Raw genomic sequence first — 17950 nt, 5'->3', positions numbered from 1 at the left:
AGTCTGAGTTTATGCACATCACGAGACAATGTCACGTCAGCACATGGGAAGAAAATTGAATACTAGTACGTTTCTGAGACCAATCCGCTAAAAGGTCTAACGTCCCATTAATCACGAGAAAACACATTCCACAGTTTAGGATTAACTGGCAGGACGTGCGTTAACGACATTCAACTCACCTGCACTTAAAGTGGAACTCTCCATGTTATTTTTATCGTTGTTGTTGTTGTTGTTGCTGCTGCTGCTGCAGCTGTTGTTGTTGTTGTTGTTGTTGTTGTTGTTGTTGTTGTTGTTGTTGTTGTTGTTGTTGTTGTTGTTGTTACAAAATCAGGCCATACCCAAATATTCATGTAACATTTTTTTTGTTTTTTCGGGGGAAAGTCGTACGGCAAATATTTATAACACAGCTAGATATGAGCGGTGGCCCTGTGTCCCGGGGCCACCAGAAATAGATGTTGGGCCACCACTTTTTAAAGACATGTTTTGGAAGCCCGTTTCAGTCACGAAGTTTCGTTGTCGGACCACCAAAAAAATAGTGTCGACCCTTGTTTGTGTGATGTCTGCTTCAGAAACGGATTTCGATCTAACATCACATCGCATCCTGGTCCCTGATGAAGAATGCGATGACTAACCTGTTTGGTGTCTTGTTTCTCAAACATGCGCTTCCCCCGCCTGAGTGAAACGTTCTTTTATGCCATTTTAAGTTTTTATCACATATAATAAAACACTTTTCTAGACGACCTGCACACAAACTTTGACTTAATTTCCTTTGTCTAGATGAACAGGATATGTATACTATGGATCACATTACCTTAACTGTGCTAAAGACCTTGTAATTATCAGGTTTTCCTTAGATGGAATTGGTTGTTGAAAAAAATGCTTTTATAATCCACGACAAAAATAGAAGTTTTCTATGGTGTCGTGTTATGGTGTCGTTATGTAAAAAAGAAATATAAAAGTTGTGAAGTGAATCGATTATGCTCATAATTGGACTGAATCTTATATCGTTGTTGCGAGGGAATATTTAAACTTCAGATTCATTTTGTGCCCATCATTTTACTAGACATTGTGATCCCTGCGTTTCACCTTACTCATTTTATGGAGTTTTGTGGAGTTTTTGCCTTTAAATGAAGGATATAGCCGGCAGCGCGCAATTAGCTGATTACTCTGGATGGAACTACCTCATCACCGTGCCATTGATTGTGGCTATTAGCGCCCTCACCTATTTCAGTGTAAAAAGGCACCACAGCGGGCAGGGCATTGCTCAATTCATCATTACAATCATACCTTGGCTGGTGGTATACTGACACTTCCTTTGGTCCTTTAGTCACACTCTCCTGTCATATAAATATATATCTTGGCGTAAACACCACATGGACGTTTTTTTTTTGTCATTCATTCATCTGTTTTCTTATTTCCAAGTTATGTAGATACAATGTTTCTAGAAAACGTGCATAGATCAACATTAAAATGTACAATAAATTAACTTTATGACTCTGCAAAAGTAATTGAAAAGTGGAATTAAAAACAAAAAGGAGAATTACAAAACTCAATTCCACGAACTTACCGTGAGTAGAAACTTAACCAGTCCTCAACAACCATTCTGGACAAATCCCAACACTAAGTACTGTTATGTAGAAAAAAAAAATATATATAGAGAGAGAGAGATAGAGAGAAAGAGAGAGAGATAGAGAGAGAGGAGCACTTGGTTAAGTTATATTCAGTGTTTCATCTCATCTATTTTTTTTTTTTGACCACAACAGGGTATTTATTGCCTCCATAATTCAACATTTTATATCACATTATACAAAAAATGGAAAAAAAATACAATGAGCTTCAAAAGGGGTTCCTGAGATCAAAGGAAACCACAAACTGTTTACACAATATACTTCATTTGCTTTGGTAAATTATAATATGTTTTCTTACTATTCAGATCTTCCTCTATTCTTTTACAAATTTCTCTTCCAAACAAATGTTGCAAATTAGTTTCACGACATTCTTTTCCGGTTTTATTTCTTAACAGTATATATTTATAAATACACCAAAAGGCAATTGTCAAAAACAAATCTAATTCAGTCTCTTTATGAGCTTTTAACAGATGCATTCCTGTTATCTTAAAATCAACATTATATATAATTTTGATTATAACTGTTAGATACGAAAAGAAAAACTTATTCAATTTACACTCAATAAACGCATGTAGAGTATCTTCATCTACACCGCAATGCTCACATATTCCATCTCTTTTGATTTGCCATCTGTACAAATTCTTTTTTACTGGTAGTAGATTATACAAAATCTTAAAATTAAATTCTTTCAATTTGTTTTCTTTACAATAACACAAGTTTCTTTTGAATATATTCATCCAATCAAATGATGAGTCGAATATCTTTTCCCAGTATGTACATCTGTTACTATCGGGACATTGTGTACACAATAGTTTGTAAAACTGTTTGGTTGAAACATCTTGAATGCTTCTTTTCTGCTCTCTTCTTCCTATTCTTATTTTAGGAATTTCCAATAACCTATTATGGAACTTTATACATGATTCCTCGTAATTACTTATCCATGCTTTTGGGATAGCCTGGCGTAATAAAATATAATCAAAAATTAATGTTTGCTTACTTTTCTGTCGTTTAAGTTGATACAAAATTTCTCGAATGGATATAAACTTACCATTCTTAAAAAAAAAAATCTTTAAAAAATACAATTCCACTTTGACATGTTTGATACCAACCATCATAAAATAAGGTCTTTTTATGAAAGGTTACATTTTTATTATGCCACAAAATTTCATATTGTACTCCGTGTACCATGGGTTGAAATTTTAAACAAATATCATTCTTTATTATTAACCAAGCTTCTAATATTTCAATATAAAACAATGGGAGTTGATCTTTACTCATTCTCTTCATATTCAAACAATCCAAATTAGAATTTAGCAACAATTCTAATCCACCGAAAAAGTTATACCAATAAAAACACATTTTACCCCATGTTCCTTTCGTTGCACTTATAGTGCGACCAAGCCATCTCAATCGGAAACTGAGTTTTTGCTTAAAAAGATCGATCATATTAACGCCTCCCTTTTCAAACTCTTTAATCATAATAGTTCGTTTCACTTTTTCATCTCATCTCATCTATGCAATTTCTATTTTTATGTTTTGATCGTTACAAAACGAAAGTAAAACTATTACCAGTTAATGACAAAAAAGCAAATACCTTTTATTTTCAAGTCCCTATCGATAGATCGACCAAAGTGGAATGATTCAAGCCTTTTAGAAACGAAACACAAATCTGACTAAGATTCGAGATAATTAATGGTACAATAATATAAATCGCAAACTGCGAGAATATGAATACCCCCTTCCCCCCCCCCCCAAAAAAAAAAGAAGAGAAAACAGAAAAAAGAACGTTTTATTCGTATTCATAGAAGTCAAAGTCAAGTTTTTTTTTTTTCTTTCAGCAAGCATAAATCAAAGAAAATAAATACAGTCAAACCTATCTATAGCCACCCAAGGGAGACCAAAAAAAAAAAAAAAAAGTGGCCGTAATAGACAGGTGGCCGCTCTAGACAGGTTATCCAACTTTGTGTACATCGCCTACATGTACATGTATCATCGTTGTATACATCTATAAGTACTTACATGTACATGTGTGTGTGTACGTATGCACACCTGTGTTTCATGCATTAAACGATGCCGGTGTTTATGAAATTGTTGCACAGTAGTATGTGTACAGTCGTGAAGAAAGCTTAACCCCCTGCCAGATTTTCGTTTGCCACTCCTACATCCTTTATTCGATTTCAACCAAATTTGGTGACTTGTCCTGAAATTGTATTGCGCACATTTTGATGTATAATTTAGCTATGTCCGATAATGCTGGTTGCCATGGAAACCGTAAACTGACAACCATGTTCGTCAGATTTTGCATGATTTTCTGTTCCAATTTCAGTTAACAATGTAATAATGGATGAAATGGGGGTTTTCTTGGCTGTAATTTGCTGAAGGACCAAAGGGTGAAGTTATTATGTTTGTGAATTACCCTGAAAATGGTCTTCTTATTATTTCCTTTATTTTCTATATAACATAACCATCAAACAGTATTATAATAGAAGTAATCGAAAATACAGCATTTTTCAAAGACTACCCTTTTATTTGGTGTTATTTTCAATTAAGCTTTGCCTGTAATATCATTTTATTTTGTTTTTCAAAATTTCAATATTTTGGAAATATGAGATGCGATACCAATATATGTATCCATTCCAAGCAATGAATAGCGCCCCCCATATGTTGACCTTGAGAAATTTTAACCATAACACATGGCTCGACACTAACTTTTTTGTTTGGTGGCCCGATGGGGCCACCAAAACCCTAAATTTCATATTTTTGGTGGCCCGAGAGAAAAATTTGGTGTCCCGAAAAAAAAACATAAAAAAACATTAAAAGTCTTTTTTTTTAATGTGTCAAATATTTCAAATTTATGATAGTAAGAATTAGAAGTTGGACATGTCTACTCACAAATAAACTTCAACACTCACTCTCAGGCATTCAATCAGTCCTTTTCATCTATCCTTTGAACAAATTTAACTGCTAATTTCCAGCTCAAAAAGTTACGAATGTATTCGCATGCTTTTCAAAAAATTTTGGTGGCCCGAGGCGGGCCACCAAATTTACCCTTTTTTGAAATTTGGTGGCCCGACTTTCATTTTTGGTGGCCCCGGGCCACCGGGCCATCGTTAGTGTCGAGCCCTGCATAACAAATACTGAAGGTTGACTTGCTTTTCCTTTGCGGTAAATATGAAAATTATTGATTTAAAATAAAAAAATATATACTGGGGATAAAGAAATAAAAAGAAAAAACATGATTTTTAGCATATTTCCTATGTATTTTTTTATGTTATGGTAAATAGCGCCCTCAGTGGATGACCTTGAGAAATTTCAAATATTGGGTCATGTAGAGTATGAGTTGCTCTACCCATGTGCCAAATATTACGGTCATACATCATAACGTAATGAAGTTATATAGGGGGCACAATGTGCCCCCCCCCCCCTTGGGCCTGGAGTGGGTCAAAATTGCTTGGGCTTAAATAGGGTTAACACTAGTGTAGTACTAGTATTATGACCGAATGAGTGATAAATGGAGCAGTTGCTATCACTGCACGTTGCCCAGGAATGACTGGCACGATTACAAAGCAGAAAAAACACGCTTAATTACTGGCTCGGCTACGGCTCCATCTCTCGGGGGATTTTTCAGTGGCCGCTATAGACAGGTGGTCGCTATAGATAGGTGGCCGCTAAGGCAGGTTTGACTGTAGGTCAAAGATTGTAGCCTAAAATACAAGGAGATATCACTATATTTCTCATTAAAACATAACTGTAGACGTTTTAGTCTGGAAACATTTTTACTATAACTATGTCTTATTTTTCAAATTTATGAAATTCTTCCGTCGAGATGTTTTCATTGCAACAGTTGCTATGTCTTATTTTGTACTAAAAACTATGTGTCGATATACCTGTACTGTTTGTCATAAATGACTTGTACATAATCATATCTGATGTAATGGCATTAAACCGAAATAAATCAAATCAAATCATAACTATAACATTTTGTATAATTAACAATACTTAACATCGATTATACTGATTCAAATTTTTACAGTGGTTGTTTCTATCCCTAACTCATATTTTAGAACTATTTTGAAGCACTAATGCTGGGTTTTTGTTTCATCTGCAAATGGTAAATTATGCATTTAATATGTGTCCGTATTACATTGGATTATGATATCTATTCCAATTACTACATCCTTTGTTTATATGATACAATTGATGTAGTATGTATATGCCAATCCTAACGCCTAAGCTTGGCATATTGCATGGACTTCAACACACTTTATACCAAAGTGAGCCCATCAGCAGAGCGTAGCCGGCTACCATGGTAACCGAGGAGCAAGTTGCAAGATGAGGCCATTTATCGTCATGTCACCTTGGAAACGGTTTACAGGAATGGCAAACGAGCCGACCCATCAGGTAAATTAAAAATCATGGCCAAATGATTTCATTGAATCGGCGAATCCCACAGTATCATACCCATATTGATTTCTTTCCCCCCACGGAGTGAGCACAGCATCAGTATGAATGGAGAGTAAAACGAAACCATATTTTTTTATCAAAACGAAAGTGAGGAAGACACAAACAAGCATTTTTCCCCAATGAATACCATCAAATATTTTTGAGCCAGCATCCATCACCGAGGACTGTGGAGGACAATAAACTTGAATGAAAGCTAAACAATTTAACCCGTATCAAGGAGATTATAATATTGCAATAACGATGCATATTATCTAGCACGGTAGAATGAAAAATCTAATCGGTGAGGAAGAGAGGTGTTGGGAGAAAGCGAAACCAAGCAACATGTGTAAAGGTCTTCCAATGCTGAGTCGTTTACGTTTTTTGTCGGGCAGTTGAAACTTTTTCTCGTGGAAGGAGGCACACTGGAGAAACCTGGTGTCGCAGGCTAAATTTTGGCATGAAGTTTTTGGATCGTTTCCAGTCATCGAATGTGTAAAAGGTGCAGAGTATAATATTAAGTACCGTGGCATTCACGACGTGCGTCAGGCACATGCGCGGTGTGAAACTGAACGAATGCTGCAGTGCTGTATTATCCTACGTCGCGAGGAATCGTTTGCGTCTGCGCAAACATATTGGACAGCAAGCGGAATACACGTGGAGAAACACGATGATTTCAGGTCTGCACAGAAATCGATGTAGATACAATCCGACATCAGGCATTTAGCGATCTGATTTAATCACTACAGATATAAGTAGAAAGGGACAGACGATCACTCAAGCCGATATTACCGAGAGCGGACTGTTTCAGGTCATGCTTCTTATACCTCATCTTCAGTAGGTTGTACGTGCTTGTCACACCAGCAATGATAAAATGAAATAGAAAATAGAAATTCTCCAACGACATGTGAAAGCAAGTTAAGGTAAGTCTCGGCAAAGTCAAATTTGCGTCGTGACTTTTTTTTTCTTCACATGATTGCCGTGATTGATTGGCAAGCTGTTGTGAGCTTGTACTACGATTCGTGTATGAACGGAAGTTTTCTTCTCGGCTGGACTGAACTCAATAACCTGTTGGTGGTAAGGGGTGGAGATAGTCTTCTCTTGGACGGTGGTGACCTCGCCAGCTAAAGAATGGGATCTGGAAGCAGTTCACATGGGTCTGCGTCCAGCCGACGAAGTGTCGGTAGCAATGAGAGTAGGACGACTAATCCCGTCGCCCCTGTCTCCATTACTGTGACCGTCACCGACGAGGCCGGCCTGAGACCGAGTCACGAATGGACCGACAAGTACTTCAGCAACCTGCCCGCCAGCGATCCTTACAGCGACGACGATCTCGAGACGGTGCTCGACGATGATATGGACGCTCGTTCCGTGGTCGGGGAAGAAATGGGGGCTTCCCCCGTGATCCCAACAAAGATGCTGCACGCACACTTGTCAAAGACATACCACTCCAAACTTCAACCATTGCAGATACACGGAGTAGATTTTCACGTGAGTATGATCCAATGTCATTCCCTCTCAAGAATCATTCGAAGCTAGATTTTCTAGGCACAGTTTCTACAAGTGAACGTATAATCGGGCTTGAAAGTGTTGGACAGGCGCTTTAAGGATCTATGGCAACAGCGTGTGTACCGCACATGCCACAAGTTAATGATTTATTCATAGACCCCATGGTGTACATACCGTGTGCGTTGCGATATGAAATCAGCCATTTGCTGCCTAGCTTGCACAATTTAATTACATCATATCCACAACATCGGATGTAGATTGACATGTTCGTTCGTCCCCTATAAGTACAAGTGAGGAGCTAAGCAATCTGTAGTGGAGAGTCACTTTGGAGCTTCTCCAGATATATGTACATAAATTAGATACATTCGAGATATTGTCATTATATTTTTTTTCTTGTCAGAACTTTATGTTAACACTGATTTTCAAAGAGGGCTTTGTGTTGCTACTAGTGGTACCCCCAGCAATGTGAGGTGCCCATTCTTATTATTGGGCGGAACGGCACATCGTAGATAATAACGCCTAACCCAAGGCTGCAAGCATGTGACACCTTAGATCCTCCTACACGAAAGCTTGGACCCTTCTCCGCTTTTCCAAATGCCCGCTATATCAAACCTTGAGCTGGTATGCTTACTCCATGATGCGAGGTCAGACATAGTAATTACATATTCTTCAATTCAGCCCGTACTCAGATTACTTTCACATGTACATAATGCTTTTATCCTTCCCGCCAGCCCCATCCCCTACTCTCCCCCATTTCTTTCCCATTCGGACGAATTTTCCAATTTCTGTTGCCGAATCGAAAATTCCCTTACGCTATGACATTGACACAAAAGACGTGGCTCATCAGGAGATGGATCTGATAAACACAGTGAAGGACAGACTTGAGGATAAGGCAGCACAAAGGATTTTCGCAATCAATAGCAATTGTGTCTTCTGGCCGTTCTGTATCTATGACAACCGGCTTACGCTTACATACACATACATGATTTTCCAAATGGCAGGCGAAATGAAAGAGCTGCACATAACATTAACTTGCTCTCATCCAAGTCAAGGGCACGTGCAGTATGACATCGAACATCGAAGTAAATCGCCACCCATGAATTAGATTCCACTGAGTTACGATCGAATAACTGGTAAATGAGAACGGATATTATAATGTTTGATGCGCGCTCAAACAGTTTGACACGAACTCATAGGGATGCTTCTTTACTCTTTCCCGTCTCTGTCTTTCTTTTCTAGGAAACTAGGTATGTTTTAAAGACATGATGAAGAAGGAAAAACTGATTCATGTAAATTTTAACTGCAAACCACATCTATGCATCTTTCATGAGCTTAACTTTGAATGAATGACAAATGCTCAAACGAATTGCTACCAAAGTGAATACGTTTATGATCCAACATAAAAAAAAACAACTGTCAACGGCTAAACAGTTACAAATAATAAGCAGGAATTTTAGGAGAGAACCAGCATAGGGAAGAGTGTTGTGGTAAGTATTTTAAATTACTGTCTTCTCGAAATAAAGGTGTTAACTTCGGAGGCACTGAAGAACAGATGCGATTCTTGGGCAGTAGTGCGCATGAATAAGAATCAGTGATATCATATCGAAGGCGGACTCGGCTTAAAGGTACACGGACCCGGCATCCGAAAGAGGGCGTTGTTGAACGGCATGGCGATTATACCGCCATTTTCATCTTCGATGTAAAGCTCGTGATCTGCAGGCGGGGACTTCTGTCAATCAAAGTAGATAACGTGTTTCCATGAGTAACTGGCAAGAAAACTTTGTGAAGGAGTTAGGCGGAACCAATTAGGAACAACGACCGAAGTAAGAGGCGAACTTAGGGGCGGATCCAGGAATTCCGTAAAGGGGAGGCCCCTTTACAAAATTTAAGGGGAGCGGACGCCCCCTATTCTTTCTCTTTATTTTTTTTTTCGTTTTTAACAAGAAAAAAAAAAAATAAAGAGAGGGCGCGCGCCCGGTGGCCCCCCCCCCCCCCGGATCCGCCACTGGAGCTGAGATTCACATTATTTCGAATATTTTCCACGTACTCATACGAATTGGCTTTATTCCGACTTTCGGAACATGGCAGATGCAAAAGCTTGGGTGCTTATGCAACAGTGTCCAATTGAATCCTGGTTTTGTGTCCCTTTAACTTTGATTGAAAATTCTCTTTTGATCGAAATGTTCATTTTAAAAGTTCAATGTTTAAAACGATTAAAGACGCAAAGTGAAACAATTCAATAGCAGATTTCATTGGTTCATACTTATTCATGAACAGCTGGACACTAACCAGCCTGAGCATCACACGGAAAGCTACGAGAACCAGAACCTGGTGATCAGAAGAGCGCAGGATTTCAAACTTACAGTACGGACGAGCAGGAAATACGTTCCAGAACGGGAAACGCTGTATTTGCGATTTGCCGCCATGTGTGAGTGTAGTTGTTGAAGTGAATAAAATGGATTCCGTTTAATAACCATAGGTCCAAACAAATAATGAGCAGCTCGTTGTGTGTAATTAAATGTGCGTGTGTTTGTTTGTCATTAGTTTGTTTATACATCTGTGTAAGTTGATTTGTTAAATAGAATAGACATGATTCCGGCTCACATGACATCGCCCTTTAGTTGAACACAGTCATATAGGTTGGTTCATGAGTAAAGTGTTTATAACGACAATCAAAACGTGTTTGTTGTCTGGTGTATGGTCGTTTATCATCTTTGTCATTATATTATTTTAAAAAATGCACAAAAATTCTTAATCATTCTCGTTTTGAAATCTCAGCAAAACATCCTCGACAGTCAAACGGGACTCTTATTCTTCTACCGATCCACGACAGTGATCAATCCAACGACTGGTCCATCGCGCTGGAATCGTCAGATGACGGCAGTGTTCGAGTCATCGTCTGCACAGCAGTGACTTCGATCATAGGACCATACAGTCTGACTGTCGTAGTCAAGAACAACCGCACTGGACTCCAGAGAGAGTTTAAAGAATCGGAGCCCATCTACCTCCTCTTCAATCCGTGGTGCAGAAGGGATCCTGTGTACATGGAGAACGAGGAGGAGAGACAGGAGTATGTGCTGGAGGACCAAGGGGTGATTTGGAAGGGGAACTACCGATGCCCGCTTTCTCAGAAGTGGAATTTTGGACATTTGGACAAGGCCGTGGTCGACACAGTATTCGGACTTCTTCACGACTACGTGCGGGTCGATGATCGAGGGAATCCCGTGAAGGTGGCGCGAATCCTGCCGGCTGTGCTAAATGCAGCGGGTCGCCTACCCGGCGGCGTCCTCGCTGGCAGCTGGGACAGCAAGTACGCCGGCGGGATGGCGCCGACGCAGTGGCAGGGAAGCGTCAAGATTCTTGAGGAGTACCGGAGAACGAAGCAACCGGTCAAGTTCGGCCAGTGCTGGGTCTTCGCGGGACTATTCACCACCGTGTTTCGATGTATGGGGATTCCCGCGCGCTGCATCACGAATTATTCCTCCGCCCACGACTCCGACGACTCCATGGTGATCGATAAATTCGTGGACGACAACGGGGTGGACATTCGGGGAGGGGATTCGGTGTGGCTCTACCACGTGTGGAACGAGGCGTGGATGACTCGCCCCGACCTGGACCCCGGATTCGATGGGTGGCAGGCCGTAGACGTGACTCCTCAGGATACCAGCGAAGGTCTGTTTTCACCCTTTGCATTTATGCATACAGAAAAAAAAAAATCAGCTTTGCTACGTCAATCAAACTCGTGTAATTTTGGAGCTTTTAGATGTTGCTTTTAATGTCTTAATGATTTGTTCTTCCACCATTCGTGAACATGAATGGGAAATCTAGTTCTCTTAAAAACCGTATTGACGTGAAATCATTGATTGACTCCCACCCCTCCCCAAAAACAAAACAAGAACTCTGATTCTAAGAAAACCCAGCTGTTCAATTACGTAGTTGTTCGTTTATGGAGAGGGTAACAATTAAGTTATCATCAATGTTGAGATCCTTTGAATGTACCTATTTACTCTTTAAGCATTTAGCTTTCGTTACACGCCTTCCTGAGGCTAAATGTAATATCCTTCTCCACAAGGGTTCTTTTTTTTTATAAGCAGATTAAATGGCAAACGAGGACATGCTATTATTTCAGATGACCATAGAGAATGTAGAATGCACAACACAACACAAATAGAGGACGCTCATGGAACGAATTATAATAAGGTGTTAAGACTTTTAGTTTTCAAGTTTAACTCTTTCAGCGGTGTTCAGTGCCATACAAAGTCTATTTTACATGGTATCCATGTGGCGGTGCGAAAGACTGTACCAAGTAAATGTTGACTTAACAAGTGAGGTTTGAGGGTGGTATCCCTCAATTTTTTGATCCTTTCCACACCAGGCATATATCAGTGCGGTCCGGCTCCAGTAGCAGCAATCAAACGGGGATCTGTCAACCAAGGCCATGAAACAAGGTATGGGTTTTTGTTATCATTTGATTCTTTGATTCTTCTTTGATATTTTCATCTTTCTTTTCCTCTTTTCCTCCCCATGAACTCTTTGTTTCGCTCTAGATGAACGTTTGTGGCACTTTTCTTTTTGCTTTGTCTTTTTTTCTATTCTGTAAAATTCCGTGACTTCATTTATATTCTCATCTATCTTTTCCTGTAAATAAACTCTTTGTTTACAGCAGATAAACTTTTATTCAACTTTTCTTTTTGCTTTGTCTTGTTATCTCTTCTGTAAAATCAGGTTGTGCTGCTTACGCTTTTCACAAATTCATTTTAACGTCGACAGCATGATTAGATGTTTCACGTAGCGAAATGTATAATGCTTTGCAGGAGTGAAAGAACTCATCTCATCACACTTGTACATGGCGACCACTGAGAGGTAGCGAAGATTTTCTCTTCCTTCTTCCTCGTCCATGTCTCTTTTAAATGATGATATTTTGAATTTCTATGAGCTATCCATGCATGCCGCCACCAGAAGCTAGGTGCCTCGGGCTGCGACAGACTATTCATCGCACTAGTTAACTCACTGATAAGCCTCCATTATTGATGTAATGACCTTTTGACCTTTCATAATGTTTTCTTTGTCATTGCAATGATCAGGTTCATGTTTGCAGAGCTAAATGCCGACCGTGTGACGTGGATGGTCAAGCCAGATAAACATCACCGGAATAATCCCGAATCAGCCGGCTACGAACTGGTCGACGTCGAGAAGAACGCCGTAGGGAAGTTGTTGTGCACCAAGGCCGTTGGATCTGATGAGTTACAAGATGTAACGATGGATTATAAATACTCTGCAGGTTTGACTCTCTTTTTTTTTTTGTACACACATTGAGCAACGCAGGCACTTTTTAATGTTTTGTGGCATGTATTTACGTGCGTAAAATATGTGACAAGGTTTTGATCGTTCGGGGTATCGTTATGATTATTGGGGCTCGTTCGGGGCAACGTTAATTAAAGACTTTTTCAATTCACTTGTGCTTTATTTCCTTGCAACAAAAGGTTAATACAGAAACATGGCATTCAATAAATCATATTGTTAACAATTTTGTACGAAATACAATTCTCGAAGGTTTAATCAATACAACTTGAAATAGACGAAGGAATAGAAACAATGCATACTTTCCGACGGTGATAAAATAAAAACTTATCACCGTTATATACAATTTCATTATATATAACGATGGAAAAGAGCAAATGATCTACTGCTAAGCGACGCTTGTAATACTCAGATCACTCGAAGATCAATTTGCCAATATCATCCAAATTCATCAATCTATAGACTAAGTATTTTGCATGATACCCATAACATCCAATATGGGATTTACATTCTCACAATATTAACTTGAGCAAAAACCTATCGGCGAATCTAGCTTTTGTTTTTAAGCACTTGGTGACTTCTTCTTGTTCAAGTGGCCAATGTTGGATTGCCACGCTTCGTCCATCGTAGGTGGCGGTGTTCTTGCCGTTCCTCAACTGGTTCTTGGTACATGTGTAAATGTAAATAAATTAAATGTTGTCCGCGTTTTGTTACGGAATCAGACCCATGATTTGCTTGAGTGCCACGCCCAAAATGATGATATAGATGACAAAAAAAAAAATTGCGAATAGAAGTCTGGTGATTTTGTGAATATCTTGTTTGGAGATAATGTGGTGGTTGAATAATCAAAGTCATTACGTTTGCAAGTAATGCTTAGAATGATTTGATCAGTAAATCAACACAAGATTAAACAGTTGAATGCAGTTCATGAAAACTTGCATTCCCATTCGTCTGGAGCACATGTAGTCAGTGATAACTACAATAAGGATCACGAATAAAAGTTAACAGTTCTTTTACCTCTGGTAGGCCTAAGTACACTTTATAACGTATCAACAGGGCAGTACTATTGTGTCATCACACGTTGGGATCCAAATTACCAAAGACGAGTTCTTCATATTCCAGATATTGAATTTTAAAGATTGGATCGTCACTTCGTTTCAACCACAAGCATCCCTCAAACTTGACAGACCTGACTGAGATGTTATAATACAACTTTATTGGCACAAGTGAGTTTGTGCGCTAAACGGCACCATCGATCTTAAATGGTTGATTTAAAACCTGACGTCACAAAAGCAGATTTCTCCAAAGCTGTATATAGAACAATAATTATCCAAGTGTTTCGCTTCGCAGTGGGCGTATAGGAATTAATCCACCCTTCATTATTCTATAGCTGACTATGTCCTTCTTTCGTTTCAGGGTCAGGCGAGGAGAAGGCAACAGTTGAGATGGTGCTAGCTAAAGGTATGCGACGAGGGTTCTACAACGTGGAATGCCCGGATCACGACGTGGCAATATATCTCAACGACTTGAATGACGCCTATATAGGAGACTCCTTTGAGCTGAAAGCGCGGATTTCAAATCTCTCAGATGAGACAAGGACAGCCACTCTGATAGTTAGTCTACAGAGCACCCTCTACACTGGTAAGACATAGAGTCCAAGGGCGTCGATACTCCCTCCAACACTACCTCCCCCCCCCCCCCACACACACACACACACACACCGGCTCGGTCTACATCCATAGACCAAGTATCAATTCAATTTTATTTTCACCTCGTTCAACAGAATTTACAAAAAACAAATACATACGTTTTAAATGATATATGATATATACACAGGTACCAAGGAATGTTCATGTCTGTAGTCATTACAAAATGAGGCATTACTTATACAAACATTTTTATACATTATGTGCAAAAAAAAATGGAGGTATTTAAAAGACTGTACACAATGTTGTCGCACGTGCGGAACAGAAGGTGACAGATACTGCGATATAGCCATTCTTATTCCTTTAATATTTATTTTCTTACTCTTTTGACTAAAAAAAAAAATCCCAATATCTCTCAAAAAGTGTGCATTAGGGTCCCGTTTCATAAAACTTGTTATCAGTAACAACTGCCACATTGCTATGACAGATTTGCTCTCAGCCAATCAGATGCAATGATTTCATTAACTTATAACAACTATTGTAACCTGTTATTGATAACAAGTTTTATGAAACGAGGCCCTGATCGTTGACTTTCAATGCTTCAAAAATGCAAAGTCTATAGGATGTAGGATTCATCCAATGCATATTGCATGCATATATGCTAATGTGCTTGGTCTTTTTATGGAATGTGTTCCAGGAATCATTGGGCAGGAGATCAAGAAACAAAAGATGGTAATAAGGCTGGAAGCACGTGACCTCCAAGATCACGTACTACCTGTGCTCGTCGACGAGTACGTGGACAAGATCGGAGAACAAGGTCTTCTCACCGTCTTCGTGCTATTGACCATCAAGGCAAGTGAAATCCATCACTTGGTCTATTATACGTGTATATATATATATATATATATATATATATATAAATTCGTGTGTGTGTGTGCGTGTGTATCCTTCTTTATCCAATATTTATCAATTTCATGATGCTTTCAAATGATCCCTTGAAAACGTCATGCAAGTAGCAAAAGTTTGTGACATTCACAAGAAATTGTGTTGTTATTATTAGAGAGTTAATAGTTGCAATAGTTGTCATAATTATGATTCAGTCTTTAATGGGTTTTTACGAATTATACAAAATAATATCGATTTTGAAGTCATGTATATCATTTAAGTCAGATATCATGACAGTATACCTCATTAACTGTGTAAAGAATGTCCTTACTGTCAAAAGCTAATTTGAATTTCGCAGAAGAGTGCTAACTACAAAACTTAATTTTTTTTCTGGCATTAAATATATCAAATCAACCTTCTTTTTTCTTTTCTCCACACTTACACCAGGAAACGGACAAAACCATATCAAAGCGTGAGGACATCAGACTCCAGGTTCCTAGCCTGGAGGTCAACTCAGAGGTGACCGGGTCAGAGGTCATACTGACAGTCGAGTTCACCAACCCGCTGGAGAAAGTGCTGACGAACTGCAGTTTTGAGGTCGAGGGGTCAAACCTCGTCAAGCCGTTCTCGGTGAAACAAGAGTGAGTAAATTTGAGCATGGATCCTCCCATAGTTAGCCTCTCCCTACTCCAATTTAGTAAAAACAAACAAATTAACTAACAAATGAATTAAATGCACAATGTTGTTAGGTATAGTACGAACTAATAACATCTAGATCAAACTATCCATATCATTTAGATAAGGATCATATGAAAAATTATCATACAGATGCTTATCTCCGTAGATTAACAAACCCAAATGCCTGTTGGTACAATGCCTGTTGGTAAAATGACATTTTTCTGCTCATTCGTTACTACGAGCTGGTCTAGCCTATTACGTAAATGCTGGTGTAAAACGCATGACAAGTTGCGTGTAAGCGCCTGGGCATATAAATGTTTCTGAGAAAAGACAATGTGACAGAATGTCAATTGTGTTAGCAACAAGTGAACATTTGAAATCAATCGTGTATGAAATCACAGTCTACCACAAAAACTGGCTTGATACGTGGAAAGAGGATGGCAAACAGTCGACAAAAATATCTTGGCAGAAGACTGCCCTCTTTAGTTCGCTTCAAATAACATGAATGATGTGAATTAACTTTTATCATACTATCGTTTTATCTTTAACTCGTTCTCTATCTCCTCTCTTTAACGTCTCTATCTTCTGTCTATACCTATCTATCTTCATACTCTCTGTCTGTTTATCCATCTTTATATTCATATGTTTATGTATTCATCTATTTATCTATCTATAATACCTATCTACATACATTTTACCTATCTATCTATCTATCTATTTATATATCTATCTATCTACCATTCTATCTGATTATCTACCTATAGGCCTACAAACTTTTAAGTATAGTTACCCTCCGCCATTTTTCTAATTGTCTCTAATTACATTGACACTTAATTTCATTTGTTTCTCCCCCACATACACACACACACACTCACAGACTAGTTATGTTCCTTCAAGTCCTATCCTTTAGGTTTGTTCACTTACTAGATTGTCTTACTTACTTTGCAACTCCTTATCATGTGTAATTCATTACGAGTTTCAGTATGTTCACTCTGTGTCATATCTATGAACATCTAAGCATGATTACATGAATTCAATTTGAAATTGCTCATTTCTCTTTACTTTCTCTTGCTCTTGGTACCGAAAGAGACATCCCTGCCCAAGGTTCAATCTCCCGGAACATTTCTTTCACGGCCAGGAACACGGGCTTGAAGTACATCCTGGTAGGCTTCCATTGCAGTCAGCTCAAGGATGTCTCCGGGTCCGTTCTCATCCAAGTCAGGTCCCTCTAGCACACAGTCACACGCTGAAGACAGTGGGACAGCCAATACAAGACGACTGTAACATTGTATCATGTGGAGGAATTCGGGATAGAGCTTGAACTCGTTGCTTCTGGAGTAAAATCAATGCACTCAAAATTTAGAAAAATAATCATTATCATCATCATCATCCGCATCGCGGTTGAAAAATCTATCCCTCCTGCGAGGAATATTGTCCTGAGATGCGTGTGAACGGAACGCGAAGGGAAACTCGAAGCTTCAATCCTACAATGCAACGCGCCACAGTTGCACAATATATGTCCGGAAAATTGGATGACTGGGGTAACGTTTTGGAAACTGCTTTTGCTTTATGGAAACCTCGTGATATTTATGGAATTTGTCCAGCGCAGCGTGTATGAACATATATGTCAAACATAAAAACCGTAATTCCTTGATAATTATGAATGTGGCTTATAATTCATGTGGGTCCTTTATTGTGATACAAAGAACAAGAAACAACCTGAAGTCAATATGTTTGTTTGTTTGTTTGTTTGCTTGTTTGTTTGTTCGCTTGTTTGTTTGTTTTCTGTAAAGTATATAATAAATAAGCATAGCTAGATTCTTCTGTAAAAAAGAACTGAAGCAAACATTGAATTATTGTGAC

General features: G+C 38.8%; 1 protein-coding gene across 1 annotated transcript; it reads left to right on the top strand.

The window, feature by feature from the left end:
• The first annotated feature begins 7199 nt into the window (after positions 1-7199).
• On the top strand, positions 7200-17319 carry LOC140228450 (coagulation factor XIII A chain-like). The gene is made up of 9 exons (XM_072308666.1): positions 7200-7559; positions 9855-10005; positions 10356-11249; positions 11953-12025; positions 12662-12858; positions 14295-14519; positions 15222-15376; positions 15857-16050; positions 17175-17319. The coding sequence occupies exons 1-9, from the start codon at positions 7200-7202 to the stop codon at positions 17317-17319; spliced, it is 2394 nt and encodes a 797-aa protein (XP_072164767.1).
• The last annotated feature ends 631 nt before the right edge of the window (positions 17320-17950 follow it).

Source organism: Diadema setosum, chromosome 5 (genome assembly GCF_964275005.1).
Source record: "Diadema setosum chromosome 5, eeDiaSeto1, whole genome shotgun sequence".
Taxonomy (NCBI): Eukaryota; Metazoa; Echinodermata; class Echinoidea; order Diadematoida; family Diadematidae; genus Diadema; species Diadema setosum.
Note: the sequence above shows the minus strand (reverse complement) of the source record. Positions and strands in the feature narration are given on the sequence as shown.

Bases quoted from the DNA above. Each gene is read 5' to 3' on its own strand.
- LOC140228450 (XM_072308666.1), top strand. From the start codon at position 7,200: ATGGGATCTGGAAGCAGTTCACATGGGTCTGCGTCCAGCCGACGAAGT. The intron at 7,560-9,854 runs GTGAGTATGATC...ATTCATGAACAG, and splicing joins TACACGGAGTAGATTTTCAC to CTGGACACTAACCAGCCTGA. The intron at 12,859-14,294 runs GTTTGACTCTCT...CTTTCGTTTCAG, and splicing joins GGATTATAAATACTCTGCAG to GGTCAGGCGAGGAGAAGGCA.